The sequence below is a fragment of the Euprymna scolopes genome, chromosome 8 (genome assembly GCF_053919585.1).
Source record: "Euprymna scolopes isolate OS-2025 chromosome 8, ASM5391958v1, whole genome shotgun sequence".
Lineage (NCBI taxonomy): Eukaryota > Metazoa > Mollusca > Cephalopoda > Sepiida > Sepiolidae > Euprymna > Euprymna scolopes.
Genome location: NC_136489.1, coordinates 87,986,584 through 88,001,661, shown reverse-complemented (window position 1 = coordinate 88,001,661; position 15,078 = coordinate 87,986,584). Strand labels below are relative to the sequence as shown.

The window sequence follows — 15,078 nt, the reverse complement described above, 5'->3', positions numbered from 1 at the left end:
TGCAACGACTTACTGATATTGAAACCATGGAGGTGGTGGAGACTCTAAGGCATGCTAGAGTTTTGGCGAAACAGCCTGGTGAGCTGGAGCGGTCGCGGCTGCTGTGGCAAGCAGAAAGGAGCGACCAGTGATGAAGCAAGGCCGTGGATTTACCGGTAAATGCTTTCGATGTCAAGGACCACACATGATGAGAGACTGTAGGGAGCCACGGCCAGAGATTATCTGTTTTCGGTGTGGCTAAGTAGGGCACATTAGCAGGAATTGCCCTTCGCTTCCGGGAAACGAGTAAAGGGGTGCCATTGCGCCAGTAGTCACCCCTTTTATACTGAACAGGCGTATGGGAGTTTGTTGCCACATTTAGTGATCACAATCAGTGGAAAGAGGGCTAGAGCTGTTGTTGATACTGGATGTACAACAACAACACTTATTACTACGAGCGTCACCAACTCTTGGAATGGAACCAGCAACATTAGAGCGGTAGATGGCAGAGAAGTGGAATGCTGTGGAGAGGCCGATGCGGAGATTGTAGTAAGGAATATGCCATTGCGGCTAAGAGTGATCGTGCTGGATAGACTGGTTGCAGGAATTGATGTGGTGCTGGGCCTGGATGCGATAGACAGTCTGGGTGGAGCTACTATTGCTAAAGGCCAGGTGAAGTTTGGCAATCAGAGTGCACTGGGAATAACAGGAAGTGTAACCAGGGGTGATACCAACCAACCATCAAAATCCCGACCATGTCTGATTGAGGATGATGACTTTCGAGCCTGCTTCGATGGCGAAAAATGGATGGTAGAATGGCGATGGACCACGGAGTCACCTGTATTGACGAATCGGGTCAGCTGCTACAAAAGCACACTGAAAGGAGCTGCGGAGCCGTAGTTTGAAAAAAAAGTTGAGAGATGGATAGATGAAAGAATATTAATGTCGTGGTCAGGGAAAGTTGAAGGAATTTTGCCACTCATGGCTGTGGTACAACCTATTAAGAAGAAAGTTAGGCCAGTGTTGGATATCCGTGAGCTTAACAAGTTTGTCGCTTGTCACACAAAGGACGGAATCGACGTGTGTGAAGAAGTCGTAAGGAAATGGAGGAGGATGAAGCAGGCAACTAGAATTGTGGACCTGAAGTCAGCCTACCTCCAACTTCATGTGGATGAGAAATTGTGGAAATATCAATTGGTAGAGTACAAACGTCAAGTTTATTGTTTGACCAGATTAGGATTTGGTCTGAACTCCGCACCAAAGATAATGACGGCAGTTCTTAAGACAGTGTTGGCTAAAGACAATGCAGTGAGGAGAGGCACTTTCTCTTACATCGACGATGTACTAGTGGACGAAACAGAGGTGACTGCGGAAAATGTGAGAGAGCATATCAAAGCATATGGACTGGCGACAAAACTGCCTGAGTCACTGGAAAACGGAATGGCTTTGGGATTTCGACTACAGAACAATAAGGCAGGAAAATTGATGTTTCGGCGAGGAAATGAGATCCCTGAAGCCAAGGTTGACCTAGCCAAGAGAGAGCTTTTCTCTATATGTGGAAAGCTGGTTGGCCACTACCCAATAGCTGGATGGCTGCGAACTGCGTGCAGTTTTATTAAAAGGCAGACTGGGACAGACAGTTGGGAAGATGCAGTTTATCAAGAAGTGCTTCTCATGATACAAGAAGTAATTGCAGAAGTGAAAAAAATGGACCCTGTGAGAGGAGAATGGCATGTAAAAGAGGGCCATGAAGGGGTGATATGGACTGATGCTAGCAGTGTAGCATTAGGGGTATTATTGGAAATAGGAGAAGTAGCTGTTGAAGATGCTGCTTGGCTACGCAAAAAGGACGATAGCGCCCATATCAATGTTGCGGAACTCGATGCTGTGATGAAAGGCATCAATCTGGCTCTGAAATGGGGGCTACAGATAGTGAACGTTAAAAGAGACTCTGCAACAGGGGTGTCGTTGATTAAATCAGAGCTGCCGGGTGATAAGCGGATCAAAGCAAAAGGAGCAGCGGAGATGCTTTTCAAGCGTAGACTTGGAGCACTGGGAGACTTGGTTCGAGAATTCGAACTAAAGGTAACTATTACCTTAGTTCCATCACAAAAAATAAAGCAGATGGGCTGACAAGAGTCAAGAAAGCCTGGCTACACAAGGAAAGAGACGGGACTCCAGCATGTTGTGCAGTAGAGAATTTGAAAGACCTGCATAACCTGCATCATTTTGGAAAGGAACGGACCCTTTACCTGGCAAGAAAAGTAAACCTGCACGTCACAATGCAAGATGTCCAAAAGGTGGTGGAACAATGCAGGGAATGCCAATCAATCGACCCTGCACCGGCTAGACATGAAAAAGGGGAACTGCATGTTGAAGAGAATTGGCGGAGATTGGCCATTGACATCACACATTATCAACATGAACCGCATGTAACTATGATTGATTGTGGGCCTGGGAGAGTAGCGATATGGCGGAAAATCAAGAATGAAACAGCAGAAGAGGTAAAGAGAGTTGTCAAGGAGGTTTTTATGGAAAGGGGGCCAGTAGAAGGGGTGTTGGTGGATAATGATACGTCTTTCCGTCGGAAGTTTTTAGAGACTTATGTGCGAAGTGGAATGTGGGGCTATATTTTAGAGCTGCATACCGTCCAAGTGGAAATGGAATTATAGAGAGGCACCATCGCACTATAAAAGCTGTGGCATCAAGAAGCCAGATTTCGCCCCAAGAAGCAGTTTTTTGGTACAATATGACGCCGAAGGCTGGTCAAGACGAAAATTCAGTGCCGCACCGGTCTATTTTTTCTTATGAATGGCGACATCCATTGGCTGTAACACAGAGAGAAGAACAGGCCTGCATGGACATCGCAGTTGGTGAAGAGGTGTGGGTGAAACCACCGAATTCTCGTTGCACGACTCGCTGGGGAAAAGGTACAGTGACTGAAGTACTCTCCAAAAACAAGGTAGCGATTGACGGAATGCCTCGTCACATTTTAGATATACGGAGAGTCTCCTTGCCATCAGAGGAAGGGGAGATTGATGCTGATGTTGAAGTGTTTGAAGAAGAGCCTCTTCGACGATCGCACCGTGAATGAAGACGCCCAGCGTGGATGGCGGACTATGATACTAATTATTGATCTTAGAGATCAAGGAGGCGTGTGGTTAAAAGTAAAGAACCTTACCTCATGCATCGTGCGGCTCGTGTTAGGAAAGAAAAAAAGAGAAAATAAAAATGGCCGCCCCCTGGTATTTATGGACTGAAAATCACGTGATGTGACGAGACGGGGAGGGGGTATTAAAATGAGATGTGGTTGGGTCTCTCTATAAAAGAGCCGTCTTCTTTATTTTGGGCTTTAGTGCAGAGGGAAGAGAACAGTTGGATTTGAGTTTAAGACTTTTGATCTGAGGTTGAGTTCAAATTTAACGGCACAGGTCTACGTCACAAGATTGCCAGCTACGCTATTACTGGAAATGTTTTATTATTAAATCCTTTCTCTCTGATAGGCTTATAAGAATAGTCATCGATGGGAAGAAATCAAAAGCTCAAAGTATCTACACTGGCGTCTGTCAGGGTTCCATCCTGGGCCCAAATCTCTTCCTGATCTTCATCAATGATTTCCCAAATCACATTCCTAGGTCATTTGTGGAGATTTATGTTGACGACACGAACATCTATGGTGATAATTCAAAGGCCAGCAATGACCGAGATCTTTCTGATTTTTCTCTTCCGATCTTGAGCACGTGATGCAATGGGGGAAAGGCTGGTTATTTTTAATGCATCTAAAACCAAGCTTATCTCTTTTCATCATACCCCCTGACCCCCAGATAAAATGAATGGCTCCCATCTTGGGGAAGCACCATGTTTTGACAGGCTTCTGGGACTGACCTTCACACCTGACCTGAAATGGAACACGTACATCAAATCTGTTGCCAAAATCGCCGGAAAAATGGTTGGATCATTCTACTGCTCCAGCAGGTATCTCACTGACGATGCAATTCTTTACATATATAAGAGCCAAGTATGTCATAAGATAGAGTATTGTTGCCACATTGGGGCAGGAGCTGCTCGGCACATCCTATCCTGCTTTCATGCAGTTCAAAACTGGCTTCGAAATCTAGTAGGCGATGCACTTTTCACTTCCCTACAGCCTCTTTCTTGCAGAAGAGACGTTGCGAGCCTGGCTCTGCTCTATCGTTATTTTCATGGCAAGTGTTCGTCTGAGCTCCAATCTATGGTCCCTCTTTGCTCAACTTTCACAAAAAAAAACACTCCCCAAGCTACAACCTCTATATACGTTTTCCCCACTCTCTATCTGAGCCTAAATCTAAACGCAGAGTCCACAAGCACAGTTTCTTTCATAGAACTGCCCGCCTGTGGAACACTCTTCCACTGGCTGGCTTCCAGGCCGACTAGAGTATGGTAGTCATCAAGTCTAATGTAAATAAGTTCTAGTTGAAAATCCCCTTTAATAATCAAGTTGTGGTCAACTTACGCTATTAACGTTTACTACATTACCACTTTACATTCATTAATCCGTATCCTCGAGTGGCTTTCAAGCCTTAATAAGTAATTCGCTTGTAAAAAATAGAAATGCTTTATTCCATCAAAGAAATTTGAAAATTTCGATACGTTTGAACCTCTGTTACCGTATTACGTATGCTAGTATTTTCAAGTTAAATTCACGTTTTGCAAGAAAAAGAATAGTAATGATAATGTCCTCTCGCCAATTCACCCCAATCCTGATTTAATATTGTAGAAGTTTCTTTACTACTTTTTCTTAGACTTTAACAAGAGTTCGCATTATAGTATAATTATATTTTAACTTATTTCTTTGGATATGTGAACTTCATTTTCTACCCGGAGACATAAGAAAGGAGAAATCAACATTTGATGAAATGATAGGTAGTATCATTACAGCTGTAACGACCGATGTTTACACGTCGACTTCTAAAATCAAAATGCGTGAACTCACATTTGTACGCACATCGTCTGCGCATACACTATCCTGAATAAAAGTAAATAAGTATATTTTGGATCAATCTGAAAACTTTCTAAATTTATTCGAAATGGTCTTTCTGGGAGCCACCTAAATACTTTAAATAAACCAGTGGAGCCCAGTTAACCCGAGACCACGCACAAACATTAGCGAACACAGGCACATACAACTCATTAACTCATTATCGCCTGCCAACCTGTATTAAACTTAGGCATTGAAATGATTTAAATTTTTCTCACCAAACTCTCTTCCTAATACGAAATCAAATGAACAGTGACGCTTATAAACAACTTTCAATGAATTATGATTTATATTGTGCGAGCCCTTTCTAGTCTCGCACAAAAACACACATTCACATTTCAAGCTATGTCATATACATACGCGCACACAAACATACGCGCCCACGTCCACACACGTACATATATTCACGTTCGCGTACATACACTCACATTGACGTGTATATACACACACGTTAACGTATACACATGTACTCACACATGCGCACACGAACGCACACATGGACGACGTCACTTCCGCTTTCTAAGGAAATGTACACATGCGCAAAAGACCACCGGAAACGAGTATAAAACAAAGAGACAAGCTGTTTCTAACCCTTTTAGGACCAACTCTCGACCAGAGAGGTTGGGCTAACCAGTCGCCTCCCTTTCGGGAGGCGCACGCTCGTACGCGTTCACGTCCCCTACAACTATGTATGGGGCACGAGCCAACAGACAGTACCTACACTCTTTCTCTCTCTATCTACTACTGGTCCCTGAGAACACCTTCGCGTAGCTGACTACTAACTGATGTCAACTCTCATATCCTCTTCTTTGTCTACACGCTGGACTATCATTCTCATTTCCACTACAACACTCATTTCTCTTCCCACGCGCGAACAAACGATAGTGACTCAAACTTGAGATGAACACACATTTCCTATTCTTGCTACAACACCAGTCCCGCAACGAACATTGGTTACACACGCGCGGACATGAACACATGTTATAACTAAAACGTTCATTCTTTCAACAGCAAATCAACGACGTTTATCTTATCCATCAATTGAGTCTTTGTTTCCTTCAATTCCATTCGTTTCATTATTTTCTTGTGGCGAGCTAGGGTATTATATCCTGGTCCGCAACAATATAAAGCAGCAGATAAGTTTGGATTACGATTTTTCTGACTCCTGTAAAGCAGGGTTCTTGATTAATCGTAATCAAATAAGACTTCTTCAGTCTCTCAGCTATGAATCCTCTTTGATTTTACAAAACTCTACAATATTCACAAACATTCTACTTTTTTTCTATTGCTGTGAAACTGAAAATCTATAAAATATCTTTGTGAATATATGCCTTCTTGACCCATAATCACTGAAAATATTTTTCTGAATCCGCCTCATCCCAAAATTACTTCTCCTATTGCAAAACTTTCATTGTCTTCGGAATGGTGCTGTTCCTACAAGTCCACTAAAGTGTCCCTCATATTAATCGAAAACAACAACCTTCAGAGAGTCACCAAACTCCAAAAAGTTCGAATGAAGAATTCTACCATTTAATACAATATATGCAGTAAAGTATAAATAAAAATAATAAACAAATCTTATGCTTATATATCAATTTAATTGGAATTCATTATTGAGATGAGTATTATTTATTAATTCATTTACTGCGGGCTATTATCCTCATCTTTTTTAGTTGTTTCACAACGTTTCTGCCAACTATTCCTCTGGCCTTCACCAGGTGGTAACCATGACGGGATAGGAACTTCGAATCTCCTAACTGCATTCTCAGCAATTACTGTCATCCGTAGTTGTTGTCGTTTTTTTTGACTAAGTAAGCCTCTGACCGGCTTTGGGTAGGATTGAAACCGCTATCTTCAGACAATTCTCACCTGGAACCGTAGAGATTCAGCGTATCCACTGCGTCACGCGCCCCGAAGGGCGATCAAGGTTGGATTTTTGGTCTTATAAATCCACGTGTGTTTATTATCTGATCTTCCATGGTGGATGACAGTAATTACTGAGAATGCAGTTAGGAGATTCGGAGTTCCTAACCCGTCGTGGTTACCACCTGACGAAGGCTAGAGGAATAGTTGGCCGAACTAAGAAAGATGAGGATGATAGCCCGCAATAAATACATTAAATCTTATGTTTATTTTTCAACGGAAGTACAACGTACAACTTTTCCTTTTTGAATTAATTCATGCTTTTCTTTTTTAATTAATATTGAATAAAGTTAAATTTAAGTATTAATCGGATTCGTTATGTTTCTCTTTTTCAATATATTAAAAAAGTTTTTTCATTCTTCTTTTTTTCAAAACACTATCCTTCATTATTGACAGTCTGCTCGAAACATTTTGCTTGTTTTACTTACTATGCATGACGTAATTTTTCAGTTAACAGACCTTTGTCTCTCGATGATGACGAGCCAGCAATGATATGTATGTTTTTACTTTTGAATAACGTCACGAGGCATTTACGTCATAATGGCAATAGTGTCAAAATACGACACGAAATTACTATTGTATTAATGAACATATCTTAGGGTCGCAATGGCAATCCCTAATGGAATAATTGAGAATTTATTAGAATGAATAACCGAGAGGTATTCGATTTTTCTACTAAAAAATATGCTCCGTGTCTTTATTTTACTTGTGTTTGTTTCCTGTAAATCATTAGGACTCTATAGGATTATCTTTGATAAAGAATATTCGCCACCTAAAAAAATACCACCGGCAATTTCCATGCATTACTCGGTTCCGCTCAATGAAGAAATGAGTAAGCCTATAATCGCCTATTTTGTCGACTGGACTGGAAAGCAGGAAACTGACGGCCCATTATCAAATGCCATCGTCAAAGTGTATACCATCAGCGTCAACACTGCTGCCAATGCGAATATTTCGGATGAATGGAAGGATGATGGCGGTAGTTTATGTCAAACTGCTGTCATACACAAAGACTATCCAGAGAGGATAGACAGGTCCAAAGCAATCACTAGATGTGGATCACTGCCAGATAGAACACAATTATTTGTTCAAGCATTTAAAGGTAGAATCATTTTAGATGGAATTTCCCATCAAGGTTTTTCAGTTCCCAAACACCCTAGACTTTTAAGAATCATGTGTCATGCCTACAAATTAATTGCCGATACATACCCGTTTTTGATTACAACACCGGCTGATCGTCTTGAGATTGCGAACTCACTACCAGACAAGGTTATCGCAAATCATCCTTTCAAAGTGATAGCCACCATTTTAGATAAAAACGGATCGCCAGTAACCACTGGTCTTGACTCTATTGCTTATGTCAATGTAATGATCCCTTATTATCATAAAACCTTCTATAACACCAATGATAGGGAGATGATGCTTAAATACACACGAGTGCGCTTATCCGATGGCACACACGAACACAATCTGAATAAAATTATACGAAAGAGAGCGTCAAAGGGCGTCGTAACTTTTAATAAAATCCGAATTCTGGATAACACCACGGATCTTCAACTTAACCTTACGATGACAATGGCGAGATTTCCATATACACGGATTCCAAATTGTGCCGAATGCTACGATGATGTGAAACACATGATTTTCAAATCCAATGGGACTGAAGTGACCTTCCCAGATTTAGGTGCCAACTTTTATAAAAAGATAAAGCCAATGGTTCTCTCAAAACGCATTACCATTTTGCCGCAAATGGCGAGTTATTTCGAAATAGAAAAGACAACTTTACAAGAATGGAAAAAGTGGATGGATCCAAAAACAAACACCATTCGGATTGCGAGGAATAGACCAATCCCGGGAAATTTCACCGTTCATTTATGCGATACGGACGCTGAAAGGGTTCATTCCGGTCCTGATGCCGATCTTCCTTTGAAATATACCACTATTCCGCCGAGTGTGTGCGTTAGCGCTGACGCCACCTCAAGAATCCGCTGGGGTCGTGCGGAATTATTTGTTTCGATATGTCAAGTGATTAAAAAAGTGAAACTAATAGTCTCTGTCGTGAACCAAAAAGCCATCAAAGTAGAGACACCATATTTGCAAGTTGAAGACGTAATGCAGATCGTCCATCTGGGAAATTTTAAAAATAATCAAGGCATTCCAATTGAATCGGACGTCGATACTTTTATATCCACCGCCATACACGAATTCAACGAAGGCATCATTTTGAAGCACTTTTCCAGTTTAGGATTGAAATTTAACCTTGTCACCATAGATACGACCACGGATGTTCAGAACGCTTTGTATGCTTTTCATAATGTAACAGGGTTGAATATTAATCCACGTACACCAGTTCAAGGTATTATTAGTTCTACGACTGATGAGATTACAATGGCATTAAACCCACAGTTAACAGCTCTGAACCTTCCTTATATCTCTACAGAAAATACAGCAAGCATCTTCTCAGATAGACGAATGTTTCCATTTGTAAACAGAATTTGTTGGCCGGAAAGGTTTATATTAAATTCCTTAATCTCTTTAATTCTCGAACGCAAGTGGATGCATCTGATTATTCTCCGAGAAGCGTACGTTAGTTTAAGCACTGATTTCCGTGTAGTACTGAAAGACCACGGCATCCAAATCGAAAAAGAACTTATCTTTGATAAGGTGCATTTAACCAAAAGCGATACCGACAAATATTTTTCCTTTCGAATGAATAAGATTGCGAGTTCGAATTGTCGAATTATATTTCTATTTGCCCATAACAGTATGCAGAAGTACATATTGCGGTATGCTTACCTGCACAATTTGGACACGGATCACGGCTACCAGTGGGTTATTACTGGTCGTTATGTTTGGGAATTTCCATTTCAAAATCAAGGGGTCTGCGCGAGGGGTCCTAAAACGTGTACGGAAGCCTTTAGAGGCACCCTTTTAATAAGCGAGACCTACAATGTCACTGCAAATAGTAACCGGTGGATTCGAGTTCTTGATCGATTCTTTGCCATTGATAAATATGAACGGCAAATGGGTGTGGTCCAATATCCATCTTTAGGGCTCGGTGCCAGAGAAGCATTAGGTTACGATGCTACATTATTGCTTATTTATTCCATTGGCAGATTGATTTTAACGAAAAGATCCCTTACAGGACAAATAGTGAATCACAATTTTCTGACTATGCGTATAGCAGGGTTAACTAGTATCTTGCAGCTGAATGGATACGGCGAAAGATTAGGCTATCACGGATTTTTAGCACAGGTCAACCCTGTTTCGCATGATGTTATTTATCTTCGTTTGCTAATCGCCAAAGGATTAGGGAAACTAGTTCAAGTCCCCTTTGAAAATAGTATGAAGAATTTAACTACTGTTGCAACTATTATGCTGCCGGTGTCCTCCCACTATAATATAATCACATATAATTCTTACACTGGGATGATAAGTCTAACTACACATCACATAATAGAGAATCCAAATGAACAGTGGCCTTCTGTAAGGATATTTCGCACTGAAAAGGTATTACCCCCATTTTATTGCAAGCAAAACTGTGGGTTCTATCCGGTCGATATTCGTGACGTTACTCTATATAATACTGGGCAATGTATCAAAACTGGAGACTGCTATTGCTACTCTGGTTATGCTGGTTATAACTGTACCATCATTAGTTGTCATAAGTGCGTAAATGGCAAGTGCGTTAGCCCAAACGTTTGTCACTGCGATCCTGGCTGGAAAGGCGAAGCCTGTCATGAAGCCTATTGTGATTCATGTGTAGAGGGCAGATGCAATTTACCTTACAAGTGTACATGTTTTCCGCACGCAATTGGCAGAGATTGCTCGATACACGTGGCAGTTTTAGTAGTTCCGCTCATAGCTGGCTTAATATTGCTATTTGTCGTTACTTATTTTTGTGTCAAGAAGTTCCTTGCTCACTCGCGCCAAAAGTCTGCTTTAAACAATACCGACTGGGTAGTCGATTGGTGTACTGTACAACATTGTCAACCAGAGGTGAGCATGTTTAGTCGCACATCTGTCACAAAACGATCTCGGATGATACTGACATCGGAAAGCCTGGAAACATACAAATGGAATAATGAAAATTGGTACGTTAAACACATTCCCAATTCTAGCATTAGCCATGATGATGTAAACGTGCGTCTAGAAATGGTCATGCTAACACAAGTAAAACATATAAATCTGATTCGATACGGTGGAGCTTGTCTCACTTACCCTCATGTAAGTTTGTTTTTAGAAGTGTCGCACAAGGGTAGCTTAAACGATATCCTACACGTAAAATCTCTGAATCTCGGCTGGGAGTTCCGCTATTCTTTCATGAAAGACATCTGTTCTGGAATGCGATTCTTGCACGAAGAGACGCAGATAGGCTCGCACGGTCGCCTCACATCCTACAACTGCTTAATCGACAGTCATTGGACGATAAAGATAGCCGGATTTGGCGCACCATCAATTCGATTTGGAAAATACCGACAGCCAAGAGTTGAGTGTTCCGAAGATTTGAAGAGTTTATTATGGACATCACCAGAACTTCTTGGCAATGCCAACTGTCTGGATGATATAAAAACTGGAAGCAAAAATGGTGATGTTTATTCAGTTGCAATAATAATAACAGAAATATTAACTTCTGCAGAACCGTACGAATACGAGCTTAAATCTATACCTGTAAAAGCGCTTCTTGCAATAATCAAAGAACCCTGGCATCTGGAAAACTGTTATAATATTTCAATGTGGAAAGAGATCGGTGGAGTAGACATGTTGACTGTGAGGCCCATCTTACTCGACGAACATTTCGATAATAAAATGATGCAACGTATCCTTTCAGAAGCTTGGGATAGGGTCCCCGCATCCCGACCGTCCTTCAGGAGATTACATTTAATGTTGGAAGAGTGCTACCCAGTAAGTGGTGGCTTGATGGACAATCTCATCAACCTGCTTTCATCTTATTCAAATAATTTGGAGATCATCGTCATGGAACGCACCAAAGAAATCGAGAAAAGCAAAGAAAAATCCGAACACTTACTCCGTCAACTCTTACCAAGTAATATAGCCGACGAATTAAAAAGGGGTCGAAAAGTAGCCCCAGAATTATTTGAATGTGTCACGGTCTTTTTCAGTGATATCGTTGACTTCACAGAAATCTTAATAGAAAGTACACCATTTCAGATGGTCGATTTTCTCAACGACATATATAATGTTTTCGATAACACCATCATCAAATACGACGTATATAAAGTGGAAACGATATGTGACACTTATATCGTGGTCAGTGGTTTACCAGAACGAATAGGACCCCGACATGCCGGAGAGGTCGCTACAATGTCTTTGCATCTATTGTCCTTAGTCACGAAATTTAAAATCAAGCATAGACCCAAAGCAACTTTGCAATTGCGCATCGGCATTCACTCTGGTCCAGTTGTTGCAGGAATAGTCGGTGTCATGATGCCAAGGTACTGCCTTTTCGGCGACACAGTAAACACCGCTTCACGGATGCAATCCAGTTCCATATCCTTGCAGATTCAGGTCAGCGATGCAACGGCCGAAATTCTCAAAGAACTTGGGGGCTATCATCTTGTTACTAGGGGCATGAGAGAAGTCAAAGGGCGTGGGTTGATGTGTACGTATTGGCTGAATGGCAAAGACGATTTTGAATATGTTTTACCAGATAAATCATTGGCTATATCTTTGTCTAGGCACCGCTTCAAATAATCTCTCCTCTATGAACAAAAAAAACAAACAAAACAAAACAAAAACCAGCCATGACAGCACAGGATCATATACGAACGAATACTGAATAAAAAGAACATTACGATAATTATATCTCTCAACTGAAATATATTCCGTTGAATAACTCTAAATATTCATGATCACCAGATAATAAGATGTTGCACAGTTGAATTATACAGTTACGCATTAGCCTCATGTTGTTGTTGATGATGCTGTTATCTGCACGAATAATATAACTAAACTATAAATATTTAGTCTACCGACCTGGAAATAAGCAATAAATAAGACAACGTGATAGGCATGTGTTCGCAATAAAAGTTATTAATACGATAACGTGTGTGTTATTTTGTGTATCATGCTTACATCTTTTTTCTTCCGAGTGACTGTCGTTTAATTGTTATGACAATCCATTTCTTGTAATATATAATTCTACCAAGAATTCTTCATAAATTTTGATTTCGGTTTCGATTTTAGTTGATGGCACTCAAGTCATCTACTATTTTTTCTAAATAATTTTACCAATAATTCTTCATAAGTTTTGGTTTCGGTTTCGATCATAGCTGAAAGAACTCAAGTTATCACAAGAATGAAACGCGGAATATTCTGTGTAGCTTAATTGCCATATATATAACTTACTACCTAGTTCTTCCTATGTATTGAACACTATCAAATTAAATACTAAAAATTTATGCATAAAATTATATTTTACATTAATTTATGTGATTAAATGAAGTAGTCAGTGCTTAATCAATAACAATATACATAAAAATCAATTAAAATGGTTTCAAATGTCCTTTCTATAAACCGACAACATCTTTTGCACCGACTTGATATTATTTGCACAAATAATAGCATCACCAAAAACAACTTAATACATAAAATAATGTATACTGTGGGGAATAAATTTCCAATATTGAAAACGTAAAGAAAAAAAAAACAGTTAAATTTAAAAAAAGATATTGGTTTGCTTTCTTTGAATTTACAAATTTATTATTTTGTATTATCATTTTAATTTATACACTAGCAGGGAGCCCCAACGTTGCCTGGGTTTGAATGAGGACCAACGAATGTTTCACACTCCCATATTTTTATTGTCATCGAAATCGGTGAAATCGCCCATTTTTTTTAATCAAATCGATTGATTGCCTGCTCTAGTTAGGAACCCATCGCAGTGCACCGGGAGGAAGCTTCACATGCCTCCCCACAGTGACTTAGTCCACAATACATTGTGGTCTACATTGCACTGTAGAAAACCTACTATTGATTTTATAAAATTATTTTATGTATAATGGCTTGAATTAAAGTTTAAATTTGCAAAAGTCAAGTATCACGCTTCAGTTGTGCTCTAAACAAAAACATTCATTTCGAACGCGCCCCTGTCATATCAAAGAAAGTACTCTTGATTTTATATGCCTTGCCTTACTGCTTATGCGGTGATAATGGCTTGAATTTAAGTTTAAAATGAAAATATCAAGTATCATGGTGCAATTGTGCTTTAAACAGAAACATTAATTTCGAACGCATCCCTGTAATATCAAAGAACCTACTGTTGATTTCATATGCCAGCTCTTTTAACTTGTGTGGTAAATGCACTTGTGATTTAAGGCTGTGTAAAGTGCTCCTAATCGATTGTTTCTTTTTTTCATCTGATTATTTCGATGATCGATTATCGATACTTATCTAAGACATTCTGATACAAACCTTCTCTAAGAACACCGCCAGGCACATAAAGTATATTTGTGTGACATTTCATAAAAATCAGTCCAGCCGTTTTCGAGTCTATAGGGAACAAACTCACCCCCCCACACACACACATACACACACACACACAAAGTTCCATCTATATAATAGTATAGATTTGCCTTCTTCATTGCTCATCCTGATTTGTTTGTTTGCTTTGCAGTTAGCCGCTACTCGATGAATCACACTAGTTATCGATTAAGCTCCGAATATAGTTTTGTGACATCCAACACTTAGTGTTCCAAATGTTTACCCATTCGGTACTGGGCGAGCTGAACGTTGCTTAAATTCGGCGATCTTGCAGTAACTGGTGTGTCACGTTATTGTAGCTGTACAGATCTAGGAATAAATTTATAACTCAAAATATTGCAGCATGAAGATCTTTTTAATTCAATTTATAACATTTTATAATCAATTCTTAATGCTGCAAAATTTTAAGTCATAAATTTATTATATTTTTACTAGAATATCTTGTCTTTTTCTTTTCCAGTTTTAACAACTAGTCCTTTACTTTTCCATCTTTAAGCTTAACCATATTACTTTTAACGCTCGCATTTTTCTATTGTACTCCATGATTTTTCCAGGCTTCGAATGAATGCACTTGTTCTTTGTTTAATTTCAGTCTTATTTTTTTTTGCCCCTATAAACACATATGCAATAAAAATGTACAAAATTCGTCTGCTTTC

At 39.9% G+C, this 15,078-nt stretch overlaps 1 protein-coding gene across 1 annotated transcript; it reads left to right on the top strand.

Annotated features, from left to right (window-relative positions):
- Positions 1-7,456: 7,456 nt before the first annotated feature.
- LOC145283628 (uncharacterized) lies at positions 7,457-12,731 on the top strand. The gene has a single exon (XM_080132580.1). It carries the CDS (start codon positions 7,604-7,606, stop codon positions 12,632-12,634), a length of 5,031 nt encoding a protein of 1,676 aa, XP_079988706.1. The 5' UTR covers positions 7,457-7,603; the 3' UTR covers positions 12,635-12,731.
- The last annotated feature ends 2,347 nt before the right edge of the window (positions 12,732-15,078 follow it).